Source organism: Sparus aurata, chromosome 20, assembly GCF_900880675.1.
Source record: "Sparus aurata chromosome 20, fSpaAur1.1, whole genome shotgun sequence".
NCBI classification, from domain to species: Eukaryota; Metazoa; Chordata; class Actinopteri; order Spariformes; family Sparidae; genus Sparus; species Sparus aurata.
The window spans coordinates 13,784,507-13,803,912 of NC_044206.1; the positions used below are offsets into that span (position 1 = coordinate 13,784,507).

At 39.1% G+C, this 19,406-nt stretch overlaps 1 protein-coding gene across 1 annotated transcript; it reads right to left on the reverse strand.

The window, feature by feature from the left end:
* Positions 1 to 1,946: 1,946 nt before the first annotated feature.
* On the reverse strand, positions 1,947 to 18,921 carry LOC115571525 (transmembrane protease serine 9-like). Its single transcript, XM_030400971.1, has 17 exons — positions 18,808 to 18,921; positions 16,795 to 16,809; positions 16,458 to 16,626; positions 15,289 to 15,557; positions 14,833 to 14,981; positions 14,285 to 14,630; positions 10,946 to 10,960; positions 9,699 to 9,832; positions 9,431 to 9,569; positions 6,670 to 6,803; positions 6,383 to 6,525; positions 5,953 to 6,103; positions 5,085 to 5,235; positions 4,769 to 4,940; positions 4,019 to 4,287; positions 3,305 to 3,453; positions 1,947 to 3,184 (listed from the first exon to the last, which is right to left on the reverse strand). The coding sequence occupies exons 1-17, from the start codon at positions 18,860 to 18,862 to the stop codon at positions 2,420 to 2,422; spliced, it is 3,225 nt and encodes a 1,074-aa protein (XP_030256831.1). The 5' UTR covers positions 18,863 to 18,921; the 3' UTR covers positions 1,947 to 2,419.
* Between the last annotated feature and the right edge of the window lie 485 nt (positions 18,922 to 19,406).

Below are 19,406 nucleotides of genomic sequence, written 5' to 3' on the forward strand. Positions count from 1 at the left end.
CATCCATTCCTCCGCTCCGGCCTCTTGGTCCAATTAACTGCGTAGCAAGTCATATTATTTGACAAACTAAAATTCACCTAAAGATAGAAAATTCACCTAAAGATACCAACACCACTAACATGGTCGAGAGGTTAAGATCGGTGACCTGAATTAGCTGAGGTGAAGCCAAGCACACATCTTGCAGCTAGCTGTCACTCAAAGCAGCCACGTCCCTAACACATAATATACACAACATAGCTTATACATACATATACAGAACTTTAAGCTTTAAGATGACTTAAATGAATGAATTCTATAAAAAAAATTGACAGACTAACACAGTTCACTTTGTTTTTATTGCTCTGTAATCCAGTATGCAAATTATCTGTGACATATTCCTGATAAGTCCCAGTGTCGTAAGCAAAGGACCTTTGATACCAAAGACAGTTATTAACCCAGATCTCAGCTGCCCTCTCACAAAGTCACATAAAAAACACCCTTCCTGCTCTTGCGGGTGTCATTGTTGCTTTGGCCTGAAATACCTGTATTTTAGTGTAGATGACAAGCATCTACCTTTCTGTTTCAGAAACATTCAAAGAACATTCTACCTAGAATATTCAAGTGTTATCACTGTTTCACGCAATTAGTGCGAAAATCTTCCAAGAAAAATGTCTCTGAACTTTTCAGGTTGCTCAGGAAGTAACGATAGATGAGTAGACTGATCCCATAAAACTGACATGTTATGGTTTTACAGGGGCCTTTATGCCAGACCTTGTCTTGGACAGTTTTTTACGGTGTCATCACCGTAAAATAAAGATGTATTCTTAAGAAACTAAAGAAGTACTGAACATCCTTATTTAATCTCACATTACACAATTAATATGTTGTACATGTTTATCTAGCAACGACAGCAATTATCTAGCACATAATCCAGTAGTGTTACTACTGCAGTTATGCTACTTGGTTTTTCACCTAAGAGGAAAAGAGGCTGGTAAGGACTCAGTGGGAGAGAGAATATGAAATCACTTTATTTTCCCTTCTTTTGCACAGTTTTAAAGGGATTGGGTGCAATATTTCCCGGGTTGAAGGTTGGACATCTGACCCTGACGTTGCAGACTGGTACTTAATTCATCACCTCTCTGGTGAGGAAGGAGCAGGAGCTGGTGAGTGAGGTGGAGAGGTACCAACTACTTAATAGTTTGATTCACCTGAACACACAGCTACAATTCTGCAACCAAACTCCTGGAGAGGGGCTGGACTCTCCTTTTGAAGAGTTTACAAGTCTGAGAGGTTGCAGGTTAGGGGTATGGATACTCACAAGCCCCCTGCTGAATGCCATGGTGTTGGAGTTGTTGGTGCAAGTTTTTGTAACTTGTTTTTGTGAGTCAGGATGTTTAGTCAGGATAGAAACTTAACTGTTGAGCTACTATGACTCTCATACACCTGTTTCCTATGAACTCTACAGTAATGTTACCTACGCATTAATTTAATAGTGCATTCCATCACCTCAGAATTCGCAGGTGGGGATGACTTCACACCTAGCTGACTGTGTTCCAGTTGGAAACCCTGTTCTTGTCAAGTTCAGCACTTTAAGGCATTTTCAGCAACAATGTATTATGCTGCATTTGTCCATTCAAACACTGAAGCATCATGTCCATAGCTAGAAAGACTGATTAATGGCAGACAAATAAGACAGAAATACTTATACAAAGTATATTCTACAGATTTCACAACTGTTGATGCACCAAACAGCCATCTTGAACTTTGCAGCTGGGATTGCCAAATCGGAAATCCAACTTCCAGTGAAAATTGTTGAAAAGGTGCATTGCAAAACTTGTATCGTCATGGTTTATGTCCTTTGTTTTCATCAGCCTTCAGTAACTTTAAATGAACAACACCTACCAGGCTCCTAGGAACCGAACATTGAGATACAGAAGAATGAAACTGTGCTTCTTTAGGGAAAACTAGTTTATTCTTTGGATTGCAGGAGGTACAAATGCAATGTGGAATGCAAAGGGTCTGGATTCAGAATGCAGACTAGCATCAATTTTCCTGGCATCATCTTTTAAACCTCCCAGTCCCATTCCATGCTCAGATCCAGCTGAGGGGATGGGACGATGCCTCAGTCAATAATCAAACAAAAAAAGCTTTGATTGGTATGATTTTAGAGAAATGTGTCATTACAAATGTTCACTAAAACAAAAAACCTGCCTATACTTTAACTAACTCACATCCTTAATAGAGGTCCCACAATAATACACTCTTTGATACAATAACAACCAAAGTTCAAAGACTTATGTCCTGATTCTCAGTGCTTCCTATTTTCTTTGATTAAAATCAGCATAATTTGAAACTCCATAAATTATTAGATTTAATGCTTCAGAAAATGAACAAGACTATGCAACAGAAGAAAAGTTTGGTTTCTTAATGCAGAACTGGGCTATATAGCTAAGACGTGCTGCAGGAACACTGTGACTGAGATGACGACAAACGCAAGCTCAGTTGTAACAGTTGATGATGTGGAGGATGGAGTGGTTGAAGTTCCCACTGTGGTTGTAGTTCTCAGTGTGGCTGTAGTTCCCACTGGGGTTGTAGTTCCCTGTGTGGTTGTAGTTCCCACTGTGGTTGTAGTTCCCGCTGTGGTTGTAGTTCCCAGTGTGGTTGTAGTTCCCGCTGTGGTTGTAGTTCCCAGTGTGGTTGTAGTTCCCGCTGTGGTTGTAGTTCCCACTGTGGTTGTAGTTCCCAGTGTGGTTGTAGTTCCCACTGGGGTTGTAGTTCCCAGTGTGGTTGAAGTTCCCACTGTGGTTTTAGTTCCCAGTGTGGTTGAAGTTCCCACTGTGGTTGTAGTTCCCAGTGTGGTTGAATTTCCCACTGTGGTTGTAGTTCCAAGTGTGGTTGTAGTTCCCACTGTGGTTGTAGTTCCAAGTGTGGTTGTAGTTCCCACTGTGGTTGTAGTTCCCACTGTGGTTGTAGAGTCTGTGCTGTGACACACAAAGCTGCTGTCTGGGTCAGTGCCAGTAGAGGTGAATGTCTGAAAGTTAACATTCGCTCCCGACACTTGACCCATGATCCAATCCTGGAACTCAGACACTCGGGCATAGACCGCAGGGAAGTCAGCCAAGGCACAAGGTACTCCAAAACTGGTAATGCCAGCCTGGACCCACCTTGTGCCTTGTTTGCACTGCAGAGGTCCACCTGAGTCACCCTGAAAGAGGAGAGAAAAAGTTATGTATTATGGTAGGGAAATTAGTGAAAAAGGATGGAAAAAAGTTTCTTATGAGAACACAGGATGTCAAATGCAACAATAATGCTTTATTATATTTACCTTACATGCTCCTTTGCTCTCTTGACCCGCACAAATCATTTGTTCAGTGATGTTTGCCCATCGTACAGAAATGTAGCTGCAACTGCACTGCTTGTTTCCAACAACAGGAATCTGAACCTCCTGCAGTGGAGTTGATACAGGCAAGGACACTGTGGAAGAGAAAGTGGGCTGTGAAATAGGAATCTGAAATAGTGGCTCTCTATGCTGTACTAGTCACCATGGAGCTAAATGCTAACATCAGTATGCTAACATGCACCAAATGGCAGTCTTAAATAAACATTTTAACATTTGTTAAAGCTGCTGTAAGTGACATATTTGTATTAATGTAAGTGTTTAAATGTTCTATATTCCAACAGTAATCACTGTATTAGAGTGTTTGCTCAGTGACCCTGTCTCTCCTCCTCCTGCTCATGCAGTAAAAGAGAAAACTATTTACTGTTATCCCTGCCCACTTTATCCAATCAGTGATGATGAATGAATGAAGGATCCTCCTGTTTGCTGCTCTGTCTGTCTGGTGATTTTCGCTGTGAGTTCATGTGACACGAAGTTAGCTCAAATGGCAACATTGCTTACATTAGCTTTAACTAGCACTCAATATAACGCACACTTGAGGCAAATCATTGTTTTTGATTTTGTTGACATAACCTGAGATTTTGGCGAATCAAAGCTTAAATTTGATAAAATCTCTCTATTAAAAGTCTGCAGGATACTCACCATCCTTTCCAAGGTTGCCCCAGCCAGTAGTCCAGCAGGAAGTGGAGCTGTAGAACTGGCTGTTGTTACTCGCCAGGCAGACGGGTCTGATGTAGTCAGTGAAAAAGACAGGTCTGCTGAGCTTCATCAGGGCGATGTCGTTGTTTAACAAGGTGTTGTTGTAGTCAGGATGGACGATGATCTGGGACAGCGTACGGTTCACCTCATGGCCATTCGGGCCGCTCTGAGTCTCTCTTCCAAGGTATATGGTCCATGAACCAGGCGACTTTCTGGATAAAGTATAATGAAGACCAATTAAATCAATCAGCAAATGCAGATTACATGATACCCCAAACTGTCTCCACCTTTTATTTCCCGAATACATTGAGGAGGATTTTTTCTGTCAACATAACCTGTCAAATCATTCATTTGCTAGATGCTGACTGGAGAAACATTAAGTTCCAGTTTGCTATATTGTAGCTAAGATTCCTAAGACCAGTTAAGACAATTCAATAATCACGTTGTCCTTAAGTTGAGGGCACAGTGTATTATTGCATGCTGAAGTGTATTTTTTCTGACTTGGAAGCAAATAAAAAATAAATATAAAAACATAATTCAAAGTTATTACATTCTCAACATGTGCAGATGCTCTCTTGTACCCTTCCTCAGGTTCAGATCTCTGCTGGATTGATCCAGAAAGATCAATCCATTGGTTTAGAAAGAATTGTTACTGTATTTGAGTACAAAAGAGCTGATTAGAGTTTCTCTTACATTAAGATGCAGTGGGCTGCTGTGAGCACCCACTGGTCACTGATGAGTGTCCCTCCACAGATGTGTCTCTTCACAGTATTGAGGTGCAAGCTGACCTGCCAGGGCCATGACCCAGCCGGGGCATTCTCACCACCCACTATCCTCGTGTTCAGAGGCGCCGTTCCACAATCAGCTTGAAATAAGACCATCGATTAACAACATATATCGATTAAACTGTTACTTCTTTGGAACCAATGAATATTTTGCAGTAATTTCAAATGAGAAAATACAAAAATGACTGAAGCTGTTGCAGTCAGTAAATATGCATGACATTTACCTTGAGAAGAGATGACTTGGTCCTGCAAATTCTGGCTTATCGTTTCAAGCGCATCAAAGCTCTCTACTTGAAACACATGGCTTTCTGGGGGAGAAGATGCAACGGTGTCCAGTTCCTGTTTTGCATCAGGTCTTGTAAATGCACTTCCCACCTAAGAAAGTCAAGAGAAAATGTTTGAGGTGTAGTACTTTGCAATAGAATTGATTTGAATGTTCGAATGTAAAATACTGACTCCATTCATATTTTCTCAACTTGATTGAAAATTCTTTATGATGCAAGAGTTTTGATAGCTAATGTTAACAAATTACATTTTTTTAAGACAAATAGCCTATTTATATACAGTAACGCTCAAAAGTTTTGAACCCCCTGCCTAAAAGTAAAAATAAATAACTTGCTAGACTGAAAACGATCCGTTCATTTGAACCAGGTGTGTTGAAGCAAGACTTATAGAGTGAGATTTATAGAGCACTTACCTTCTATTTTAATTTAGAAGTTTTATGAATAGCTTTGCTAAGGCAACACACCCATGAATATATGATGTGTAAAATTTCCACTTTAAAACATCTTAAAGTGACTACGCCTTTGTTATATATTTTGTTGTATTATCCCAAACGTTTCCAATAATGTTCAAACCCACAGAAGTCTGTAATTGTCTTCAAGGAAATGTATAATACATCACCTCAGCTGTGAAAATGTGTGCCTGAGTCCCATCAGATAGATTTTCACCTGCAGTGGTGGTTATCATCAACAACATCTTTGTTTTTATTGTGTTGGTTTTTTATTGTGTTGGTTTGTGTGCGTGTGTGCGCGTGTGTGTGTGTCTGTATACAAATATAGTTATTTAAATACTTCACAAACACAAACTTACCCCAACAGCAAATCGAACAATGTTTTTACTTTCAGCTAAATTTACTGCCTCTGCCAAGTCTCCCCAGTCATTAGATTGTCCGTCTGTGATAAATATCAGAACCTTCGTCACATTTGACCTGGAACCTCTTTGTGATGAGAAGACATCTTGTCTGTTAGAAGAAAAATCTGCTTTCAGTGTGTGTTTGTATGCCTCATTTGGTTGTGTTAAAATAAACGAAATGTCTTGTATGGTTACGCAAATTGACTAAAGTGTTAGTTCACCCAAATCCAAAAAGAGATTTTCCTCACTCATCTCCAATGGCATCTATCCATACATATAGTTTTGGTTTATATAATACATAACAATTGAAGCCTCTACTTTTACAGATTGTGGAAAAAAAAAAAAAACTCACGCTCATGTCTCACATTAACATCATGATGGCACTTACACAACATGTCTGATGGCAGCAGCTGTGTAAGTCCATCCGCGTAACTGTCTTATTGCCTTAATTTGACTTTGTGAGTTATTAGCATCAAATGTATCAAAGTCATAATGGATGATGGAGCTTGTGGAGAACTGGGCAATGGCAAACTGTAAAGAAAGCAGAAAAAAAATTTATATTATAAATTATAGTTATATTTTGAGATATTTTGAGAAAAAGATTTTGAGACATTTTGTTTTTTTTCACATCATTCTCTGAGCCAGTCTATTCTCAGAACAATGAAACAATCCTACCTTTGCATCTTTTTCCATGAATAAGGCAACCAGATTTCTCATAAAGTCCTTCATTCTTTCGAAATCAAGTGCATTAACGCTGCCTGAGCCGTCCAGCAGAAACGCGACATCTAGGCCCTGTTGAGCTCGACATTCTGTCAAAACAAAGAGAGCGCAAATAATGAGCCCATTTTATTTCTATGTGAGCTTCACTGTGCCTTATAACGTATTTTACATACACCTGAAACGTATGTAAAAATACGTGAATATGTCTGATTCTTACAACATAATTTCCATTTACAACATTTTACATCCTGTTCCTGTCTTTCACTTGTGTTTTAAAAGTGTGATATCCTGTTCAATTTACACAATGTTTGATATAATTCAGAATAGAGTTTCCACTGTTATGGTTGCCAAAATGCAAATGCAAAAGAAACAAAAAGTGAGCTTCATTTACAAAGCCTGTATCTGTAGTTAAAGTGTCACTTCTCTGTTTTGTTTTACCTAAACTACAATTTAATCATTTGGCCAAAGTCAACATGTGTGTTACTGACCCATGCTTGTCTGATCAACAAGAGATTTTATCATTGTTATCGTGCAGACTTTGAAATCATATCGTTGGTCAAATCATTAACAGTAGTTTGTAGAAGACATAAGACATATAACTTCATTATCGCCATATTAATACTAATTTTTGAGCTGTCTATCTGTTCTAACTACTGCACCACCACACAGCCTTCATACAGTGTGGTTTGAATCAAGCAGAGACACAAGTGATTATCCATAACTCATTTACAGAAGCTGACGCACTGGAAATAGATACTAAGTAACAACCTGATGACCTCACAATAGTCTTAAGGCATTTCGTTTTTTGATTTTTATCCAGGAATATCACTATTGTAAAATCAATTATTGATAGTGCTGTACAATACGGTTGTTTTTCTACTCTGGAAAAGAAGACTTGTGACATACATTTAAAAAAAACACAAGTACAACACCAACACTAACTCCTCAAAAATAACCATAAAGTTGGAACAAACCCTCTCTAACATAAATTAAAACAAAAGATGAGGTTGAAAAGACAGAATAATAGATTTGTAATGGATGTTAAGCTGTTTATTCAATGTTTAAGCTCACCTTCCCCACTGAGGGCTGTACACATCAGGAGTATCCACACAGTCCAGGCTGCCATACTGTACTGTCCTTAATGTTTTGTCTTTAGGAACGTGAAGAGACTCTTTCTGATGTAGCTTCCTGCTTTGTCACTCCTCAGACTCTCATCTGCACTATTGACAGCATACACTCTCTACTAAAACCTGGTCATATTGGTAGATCAGGCAAACATTAATCCACTGACCCATAAAAGCTCATGTGTTGTGCCACGAAAAGTTAATTTGTCTCCAAAGAAAAATCAAATTGTGTTGGGATATTAATGTAAAGTGTGCCTTTTGATGAGGGCGAGGACATTGGAAGCTCATAGTTTTGCCATGTTTCATTGTTTCCCAGAGTAAGCGAAGGACCCTTGATAAGAAGGACAGTTATTAACCCAGATCTCAGCTACCCTCTCACAAAGTCACATAAAAAACACCCTTCCTGCTCTTGCGGGTGTCATTGCTGCTTTGGCCTGAAATACCTGTCAAAGTGTTGATGACAAGCATCTACCCTTTGTTTCACAAACATTTAAAGAACAGTCAACCTATAATATTCAAGTGTTATCACTGTTGCACGCAATTAGTGTCATAATCTCTCAAGAAAGATGTCTCTGTAATTCTTAATGACGATAGATGAGCAGACTGATTCTCAGTGAACTATAAAACTGACATGTTGTGTTTTTACAGGGGCCTTTATGCCAAATCTTGTCTTGGACAGTAGCAATTAGATGTAAAATAAAAAATGTATTCTTAATAAATGTTGAAAACAAATGGCCTGGATTCAGAATGCAGAATAGCAACAGTTTTCCTGGCATCATCTTTTAAACCTCCCAGTCCTGTTCCATGCTTAGATGCATCTGAGGGGATGAGGGGATGCCTCGGTCAATAATAAAACAAACTGATGAGACTGATGAGTGTCCCTCCACAGATGTGTCTCTTCACAGTATTGAGGTGCAAGCTGACCTGCCAGGGCAACATAATCAATGACATCTTTTGTTTTTATTGTTTTGATTGACAGACCCCCTGAACACAGAATGTACACTGACTACTGTGCTTTTAAATATAATTTAATGTGTGTGTGTGTGTGTGTGTGTGTGTGTGTGTGTGTGTGTACAAATATAGTTATTTGAATACTCAACAAACACAAACTTACCCCAATAGCAAATCGAACAATGTTTTTACTTTCAGCTGAATTTACTGCCTCTGCCAAGTCTCCCTGGTCATTAGATTGTCCGTCTGTGATGACTATCAGAACCATCCTCACATTTGATCTGGAACCTTTTTTTTGGTGAGAAGACGTCTTGGCTGTTAGAAGAATAATCTGCTTTCAGTGTGTGTTTGTATACCTCATTTGGTTGTGTTAAAATAAACAAAATGTCTTGTATGGTTATGCAAATTGACTAAAGTGTTAGTTCACCCAAATTCCAAAAAGAGATTTTCCTCACTCACCTCCAATGGCATCTATCCATACATATAGTTTTGGTTTATATGTATATAATACATAACAATTTGTATCCTTTTTAATGAACCTTCACAGTTTCATTTACAAAAAAACCCACAATGTTTGCATCTGTATATAAAATCGTCATGCGGTAATGTCTCACATTAACATCATGATGGCACTTACACACCTTGTCTGATGGCAGCAGCTGTGTAAGTCCATCCACCTAACTGTTTTATTGCCTTAATTTGACTTTGCGAGTTATTAGCATCAAATGTATCAAAGTCATAATGGATGATGGAGCTTGTGGAGAACTGGGCAATGGCAAACTGTAAAGAAAGAAGAAAAAAAATGTGTTATATTTTGAGATATTTTGGGAAAAACATTTTGAGACATTTTGGTTTGATTCACATCATTCTCTGAGTCATTCTATTCTTTAAAAAATGAAACAATCCTACCTTTGCATCTTTTCCCATGAATAAGGCAACCAGATTTCTCAGAAATTCCTTCATTCTTTCAAAATCAAGTGCATCTACGCTGCCTGAGCCGTCCAGCAGAGTTGCAACATTTAGGCCCTTTTGAGCTCGACATTCTGTCAAAACAAAGATACACATAGTACCCATAGTACACATACTGTATATTAAAACCCATATGGGTTTTAATATACAGTATGTGTACTATAGTTCAAGATGAGACCAAGACCTTCAAAAAGGGATCTTGGTCAAGACCAATCCGAGCACTTCAACTACAGATACAGGCTTTGTAAATAAAGCTCACTTTTTGTTTCTTTTGCATTTGCAAAAAATATTTTGCAATGATCCCTCAAATGTGATTATCAAACACTTGTGGCAAAGATATGTAACGGAGGCCGAATGTTTTATACTTTAACAAAAAAAGTTGTCATCTAAAATGACATCAGGGCACTGAAACAGTAAACTTCACTGGATAGTTTAAGAATTAGAAATCACTTTTCTGTTTTGTTTTACCTAAACTACAATTTAATCATCTGGCCAAAGTCAACATGTGTGTTACTGACCCACTTGTCTGATCAACAAGAGATTTTGTTGTTGTTATCTTGCAGACTTTGAAATCATATCACTGGTCGAATCATTAACAGTAGTTTGTATAAGACAAAGCGTTTTTTAAGTAACCAGTTTTATGGTTTACTCTCGGTGAACCATAAAACTGACATGTTATGTTTTTGCAGGGGCCTTTATGCCGGACCTTGTCTTGGACAGTAGCAATTAGATGTGTCATCACCATAAGATAAAAATGTATTCTTAAGAAACTAAAGAAGTACTGAACATCCTTATATAATCTCACAGTACACAAATCATATACGTGTTTGTCATTTTTCTGATTATCGAGCACACAATCCAGTTAGGTTATTAATCAGAAATAATGCAGATATTACTACTTGGTTTTTCACTAAGAAGAACAAATATATATATAAATATAAATATATAAACTGCTGGTAACAGGTATAGGATAAGACTGCAGTAGCATTATCTAGCCTAACCTATAACTCTCTCACTGACACTAACATTTCAATGGAAAAAAGAAGCATATACAACCATATGTAAGTACAAATAAAGTCAGTGTAGGTTAAATTGTAGCTCTGTTTATTCAAAGTCATTCATGGTTATTGTTCTTACAGTGCATCGCCTGAGCATTTATGGACTATATTAAATATAATTGTGCTTACCTTGAGCCCTCGACCCTGTAGAAAAGAGAGATGAAAAGAGTAAATCTCATCAGTTTGCCTCAATGTGTGTTTCATTGTTAAATCCATCAAACCTTGCAGTGAAGGCATTAGTAGCATGGTGTCTGTGTGTAGCTTCAGACACAAGGTGGCACTAGAGTTCCATCTGGATCGGGCTAGAGTGCTCAGTTAAAAGGCTTTAGACTTTTCCCAAGACGTTTTAAAGCACTTCCCATCACTACAAACATTTAAATTTGTACACCAGTAATATCACAACACAGGCGAAACAAGTCTGTGCATCAAAGTAGAAGATATGTTTTAATATAACACATCACAGTACAGTCTGATTATTCAGCCCCAGTAGTGAATCATATCAACAAGAGTACACTTATCCAGGTACACTTGGGTATATGCATTTTAGATGATTGATTTCAGTTGTGTTTGACTGTAATTTAGGTGAGTTTTGTGGTTGGATTAGCTTTTGCTAATTTTGATAGTCATAGGTCATTGTGTCCACAATATAAAAATAGACATTTTCTTTTGATATTTTTCCCTGACAGTTAAAAAATAGCTAAAAGTTTAAATGTTAAAAAGCTTAAAGTATTAGAAATAGTTATAAAATTAGCTAAATGCAACAACAAAATCGTAACGTTAGATAATTATCTTCTTGGCTACTCATTATTTTGTTGTACCAGGTGTGTTGACAGAGGTCACACTGCAGATATTGCCAGCTGCTGTCTGTAAACACTAGGTAGAAAAATACTGCGGGCCTTAGACGTCCCCTGTCCCCAGTCATTTTTCAAACCACATGTTACGGCCTCCATGATGATAACCTAGACACTGGGCTTAAAGGGGTCGGAGGAAGCAACATATTAAGGACACCACACTCAATGCAAACAATTAAACAAGCTTTATTAAGCAGTTCTCAAAAGAAAATCCAAGAGCAAACAAAAGAGGGCTGAAGATGACGGCCGAAAAGAACAAAAGATGAGAAGATGTGTGACCAGCCACGCAGTGTGCCGTCGTTCCCACACCTTCCCCTAAACTACCTAAGGGAAAAACTAAGCCTAAAAAAGAGATGAAATAACTGAACTACCAGCAATCTCCAGCCCAAAAAGGAGCACAACAAATTAAGTCCACAAAAACCCCAGCACCTTAAGTGCTTGGAGGTTTTCACCAAACCTGCTCGGAACAGAGCAAAAAGGGTGAGGGAAGAAACCCTCCTCACTAGGGGTGTCAACGTTTACAATTTTTTCTACACGTGTAAACGGGGCTTCTAACCGACGTATACCCGGTTACACGTCGGAGATTTATGATCTCTTCTATCGCAGTTGCGGCAGCACCGATGCCAGTAGCAGTATGTCCCTCCAACTTGTTCGGGTGTTTCCATCGCAGGTGGTTTAGCATGGATCCCGTGCTGTTGTTGTAAGCCAACTTTGCCTGACATAGCCTACACTCAACTTGATTTCCACTGGCAGTTTGTTCAAAAAACACACAGTGCTCCGCTTGTTGACCGCCGCCATCGTGTCCCCCAGTCAACTTGAAGTGACGTGACGCGACACTGGCTGTGGCTGCGGGGTTTTTTTTTTGTTTTTTTTTATATCAACGTAACATTGTGCCCCATTCATCTATTATGTATGCGGATAACTGCGCTAGTGGGAACATTTAATTGTATAGTTAGTTAATGTTATTATCTGAAGCTTTCAGGCAACATTATCTTACTTTCACTTTTAAAAATTGCGTCCGTCCAATTTTCCTTCGGCCGTCGGTATCAATTTATAGCGGGTCGGCTCTGGTCCGGAATGTAATCTGTGCTACTGTCGGAAAACGGGTCGGATGCGGTGACCTGTGCAGGACTCTGCTCTAAGTGACCATTTTAATCCTCTAGCCAATTATCAAGCTAAATATCCAACATGCTAGTTAACGTCAAAGACTGTGGTGGAAGACGACGGTAAAATATTTCCAATAGATTTATTTATGCCTGAATTTTTAAGGTGTGGCGGCTTTTATTTTGCCGTGGCGGTGCGCCACAGTAAATTACATGTAGAGGAAACCCTGAATAGTATATATATTGATGAGAAATGAACGAGGAGGAGGGAAAAAAAGACGTGTAAACGGTTATTGATTTTTCTAAACGGTTATGATTTGTTATCCGTTTACACGTGTAGACGTTGACACCCCTACTCCTCACAGGTGTGATGCTGTGTGTGATCTCCCCCTTGCTCCTGCACTCTCTGCCATTTTATCACCTCCCCCACTCCAGAGCACCAATTACTGTCAGGTGTGTTCAATTGAAGAGGGAGGAGGGTGCTACCTGAAACAGAGGGAGAGAGAGAGAGAGAGAAAAGCAGCACAGCAGAACACACGGCTGGCACACATAACACCACAAAATCAAGTAATCACTTTTTCCCTATAGAGCTGATTTGTGTCAGTACAGTTACAGCAGGCCTGTATTGTACAAACACAGGTAAATATATTCTGTCCCTGCAGCTTTTTTTATTTTATTGAATAGTGTGACTTCTATCAATAGCTTGAAACAGTTACTAAGCATCCACTCTACAACACAGCTTTCAATAGCTTACAGGCATTCCAATGTTGATAATTATCACTTATCTCAAATCATTAATTGACAGATCTTTACAGTACAGCATTATTGCAACAAACCCAGTCTCAGTTAACCTTATATTCACATCATACTTAAAGTTGTTTCTCTACTCTTTGGGAAAGAAAAGGACACTTTATACAGATGTTTCAACATAATATAATCAAATACAACACCGCTTCTAAATAAATAATCAAAAATGACCATAAAGTTGAACACTGATTAACTAAATATACTGTTTATTATTAAAAAATTAGAGAATTATTGATTTTTAATAGATATAACAAACTGGTGAGTCAGTATAAAAGCTCACCTTGCCCAGTGAGGGCTGTACACAGCAGGAGTATCCACACAGTCCAGGCTGTCATTCTGTTCTGTCTTTAACCTTTTGCCTTCAGGTAAGTGCAGACATTCTTGCTGATTCGGCTTTTTGCTTTGTCACTCCTCAGTCACTCACCTTCCGTATATAAAGAGATCAGACCCTACTAAAAACCGTTTTTTGTTTATACCTCAGCCGGGCATTCATCCACCTGCCAACATTAGCGTGTTGCTCTGCTAATGTGGCTACTCTTATATCTATATTTATATTGGATATTGATATTAGACCAGTGAGTCTTATTTGAGGCTGTGGTGGGTCATACTCCCTTTGTACAGAGCAAGGTGTAGTGTTGGTGAATGCAGCCTTGAACCTCATATTTTATTATACAATGTTGATAAGATTAGATTAAATACAATGATTCAAAAGTCAAACATAAGACGAAACAATGGAAAGATGACAAATGCAAGTGCAGTGTTAAATGTTGATGCTGTAGAGGAGGGAGTGGTTGTAGTTCCCACTGTGGTTGCAGTTCCAGAGTCTGTGCTGCGACACACAAAGCTGCTGTCTGGGTCGGTGCCAGTAGAGGTGAATGTCACAAAGTTAACATTCGCTCCCGCTACTTGACTCATGATCCAAGTCTGGAACTCAGACACTCGGGCATAAACCTCAGGGAAACCAGCCAGGGCACAAGGTACTCCAAAACTGGTAATGCCAGCCTGGACCCACCGTGTGCCTTGTTTACATTGCAGAGGTCCACCTGAATCACCCTGCAGGAGGAGAGACAAAACACGAATAGTTCACTGATAGTAACTTGTTCAGAATAAGACTGGAGCAGTGTTATCTAGCCTAGCTCTAATTAAACAGTTGGTGGTTAAATTGGTAAAGAAAGGTGCAGGGCGAAATATAACATTTTAACATCTAACATTTCCTGCAACTTCAAATGCAAAGATTATGGTTTATTATATTTACCTGACATGCTCCTTTGTTCTCCTGCCCTGCGCAAATCATTTTGTCAGTGATGTCTGCCTCTGGTGCTGGGATGTAACTGCAGGTGCACTGCTTGTTTCCCATGACAGGAATCTGAACCTCCTGCAGTGGAGTCGAGGCTGGCAAGGACACTGTGGGAGAGATTTAGCAATTTTCGAGGGGGTCCTTTTTTTTGTTTTAAGGTGGTGGGTAATTAAAAGATAAGTCCAACAAAATGATTGGTGCGTCGACTGGATGGTGACTGCTTCAGGAAAACTCATCAAATGACTTGATGATCCATATTTTTTTAATGTTCTGAGGCAGCCCAAGTAAGAGAAGATCTTCTTACAATGCAGTAACTCATTTTTGCGACAGTGCACACTGCACCTGACTTTGGTAAGGTACCGGACAACCAAAGTTTTGACTTGATGATAGATGAAAAGCTCAAAGGATACTCACCATCCTTTCCAAGCCTGCCCCAGCCAGTAGCCCAGCAGGAAGTAGAGTTGTAGAACTGGCTGGAGCTACTCGCCAGGCAGACGGGTCTTATGAAGTTAGTGAAAGTGACGGGATTGCTGAGCTTCATTAGGGCGATGTCGTTGTTAAACAAGGTGTTGTTGTAGTCAGGATGGACGATGATCTGGGACAGCGTGCGGCTCACCTCATTAACATTCGGGCCACTCTGAGTCTCTCTTCCAAGGTAGACCGTCCAAGCACTTGGTGAGTTGCTGGATAAAAGAACAAATAAGGACAAATTAAATCACTCAGCAAATGCAGAAAACAGTATTGATAAACAATGAGTGTGTTAAGACATCCAAGCCTTCACTGGAATTGAGCTGAACTTCCTGTAAAACCAGTAGGCCAGCCGAAAAAAAGGTTTGCATGCTTGCTTACACAGCTAGCATGTTGGCCATAATTGGTCTGCCTTTTTAGCATATTTGCCAGTATAGTGTATAGTGTATAGTGTATATGTATAAAAAAGTTGGACAAGTCACTAAAAGGTTTTGTCAGATATCAGCACTGTTCCTGGGGGCTTGTTTAGAATATGAATTGAACTCTCACCTCCAAAAGTTAACTGCTGAGCTGTTATTACTTTACTACGTCCATTTCATTACCTACGCCACTAACTTAATCGTGTATTCAATTGTCTCACACGTGCTGGGTGGGGATGACTTTACACCCAAGTTGACTGTGTTCCAGTTGTTCTCGTCAGGTTCAGCATTTCAAGCCATTTTTTAGTATAACCATGCATTATGCTGCATTTGTCCATTCAAATACTTGAAGCATCATATCTAAAGGTAGACAGACTGATTTATAGCATACAAATAAGACAGAAGTGCTTATAAATGGATATTCTAAAGATTTCACGACCGTTGACGCACCAAACAGCCATCTTGCACTTTGAGGCTTGGATTGCCAGGACATTCTAGTTGAAATCGTTGACTTATGTTGATCATTTCACTTTTTACAGTTGGATTTGTACATATCTTTAACACTAATATGCCATCCTCGAGTCAGTTAGCAATTCATTTTCCAACACACGTTTCGAACCTGTGAAGGCGTCTCATTTTTGCAATAGAGAAATTAAAGACCAGCAAATGAAACAAGAGCTGATGAGTTCTTCTTACCTTAAGATGCAGTGGGCTGCTGTGAGCACCCACTGGTCACTGATGAGTGTCCCTCCACAGATGTGACTCCCCGCAATATTGAGGTGCAGGCTGACCTGCCAGGGCCATGACCCAGCTGCAGCATTCTCACCACCCACTATCTTCGTGTTCAGAGGCGCCGTTCCACAATCTGACAGAGCACAGACAATCATGTGTTATTGCCTTTTACAGGAAAGGTAACGCTGATTCAAGTGTTCATTTGTAGCTGTATCTATTCAAAGTTCAAATTCCTTACAGAGTAATGCTTGAGGATTTACATAAACAAGAGTGTTTGTGGGACATATGAAAGGTGACTTACCCTGTGCCTTTGAACCTGTAGGAGGGAGACAAGTAAAAAAGTTACATTATATAAAAGTTACATTTATATGCCTGAATGTGTGTTTAATTGTACGACCCAGCAAAACCTTCCAGTTGAGGTATTAATGGTGTGGATGTGTGCAACTACAGACACAAGGTGGCACTAGAGTTCCTTCTGCTCCTGCTAACTCCTGCTGAGGCCCGTGATTGGCTATACATAAGTTAATTAAAGCAACATTATGTAACTTGTTTACCTTAATTCAATTTAAATAACAGTTTCAAAATCATTTTGATGTCACGTCTTGTAATAGAGGGAATGGTGTCTCTGCGCCCCATCACTTCTTTCTGCACTGTCATCATGATCATGGATCACAGCGTTACATACATGTTTACTTCAACATACACGTTTTCAACACATAACATTGTATTGATGTGATGAGTTTTGTTTGTAGTTAGCACCTACATTACCTCTGATAAATTGGCACAGACGTGACATTTGTACTTGCAACAGTTGTGCTGCATTTAGAAACTGTGGGGGCCACCCTCGTTTTTAATTGTCATACATCAGGTTTTTATCCTGAAGCTGGAAGGCCATACATCACTGTTGTTGGACCGGGTGTGTTGACAGGTGTGCTCAGTAAATGCAGTCATCTCATTGCTCAGTGCAAACTTAGTGTATGGTTATATACCTCTTCCTCATACCTCTTTTGGGACTTTTTTTGATACCATACCATTCAGTAAGCAGTTACAGGAAGAAGTTTGGATAGTTGATTTTTGTGTCTTATTCCGAGGTCATCAACCACCTGACACTCGTCCCGAGCAAAGCAAAATATGAAGATACAGCACATGACAGGTTTTCTGTCGATACAGACACCGTCACAGACTTCTAGTAAGTCATAAGTGATTGAGCAGGTTTATTTTAGTTTGGAACAAGGCATGGTATACCAATAAAAAATAAGAAAAAATTAGGAAGAAAGGCTGTCCCCATTTGATTTAAGTGAAAGTCTCTACAGATTGATAAAGTTGAGATTAAGAGACTCCTGTGGTACTTGTTTTGTACTAGTTTTGGTGAGCGAACACCATTTCTAAACTGATGTTAGCTACAGCTGATCAAGAGCGTACATAAAGTCACATCCTTTTGACTGTCCACGGTCCAGCAGCAACCGAGAGAGACAAGGAGGGTCTAATTTTGTGTCATGTTACAGTCAGCCAATAAAAAGGCAATTAATTCATGAAAATCACTACAAATTGTTACATAGAGCTCCCTCATGCACATAAATCTCAGTGTGGGTTTTAATTTTCTCTAAGTAAGCTGGTAAAAGAAAAGTCCCCATCATATTAATTCAAAAAGCATTTTTGAAAACATTGAGAATCCATATTGATCAAATATTGATTTCCCTTGATCATTACAGGGTCAACTTCTTTCTGCGTCAGATTATTCAAAGATTAGTCAAGGTAAAGCTGACCTGGTGGCTTCTTGAATTGAATAAATCTCAGTTCATTTAGCTTATTACATTACTATATATGAATATTTGACCTGCAATGTGTTTTGAATTACGCAAGAGGCAAGGCTTTTTCCAGGACTCCTTTACAATAGCTTACACTCTTCGAACAGTTACTAACTAACCACTTGACAACATACCTCCCCATAGCTTACAGGCATTTCATTATAGATAATTACCACTATTGTATAATCTTAAATTTATATCTCTGTACAATACAGCACTCCCACAATAAGCCCAATCTTTATGAATTTTCTATTTCATTAATTCATTTAAAGTTTGTTTCTAGACTGTTAGGAAAAGAAAAGGAGACTTTAGACAGACACGTCAACATAATATAATTATGTACAACTTCACCACTAAATAATTCCTGAAAAAAGATCATAAGGTTGGATCAACACTTTGCTGACAATGATAACCGAAATTAAGTATAAGGTTTCAAGTTTATATAAAGGTTTAAATGTGTTGGTTTGTAATAGATAACAAACTGGTTAGTCAGTATAAAAGCTCACCTCGCCCAGTGAGGGCTGTACACATCAGGAGCATCCATATAGTCCAGGCTGCCATATTGTACTGTCCCTAACTTTTTGCCTTCAGGTGAGCACAGAGACGGCTTCTGATATATTATTTTTGCTTTGTCACTCTTCAGCCAGTCTGCTGCACTATGTCATATGTAAATCTACTCAAACCTGTTTGTCTAGATACCTCAGACGTACAATAACCCATCACAGACAAACGCCCACGTGCAATGCCTCTGATAATTCACTGGTCTGTACTAAATAAATCTTCAGTGATGTTTAATTTGGTTTCTGGATATCCACTGAAGGTGTTTTCCACTCTTCTGTATATCTAATTAATTAAAGGATTATAGTTATTGAAAAAACCATGTGTCAGCATGTTTAACAGCCACAACATTGCCAGCTGACCTTGTTTACACTGTTTGTGTCATCATGGAATAATGTGGTCCAGGAGGCATTTTTTTGTTGCAGGAAATACCTCAGGCACAGTTCTGAGAACTTCACGTTCTTTCCGTCTTCCTTGTCAGTCAATCTGCCTGCGATGAGTTGAAGGCAACACGCAGGCCACTTGCTTTTTTTATAGTGCAAAGAAT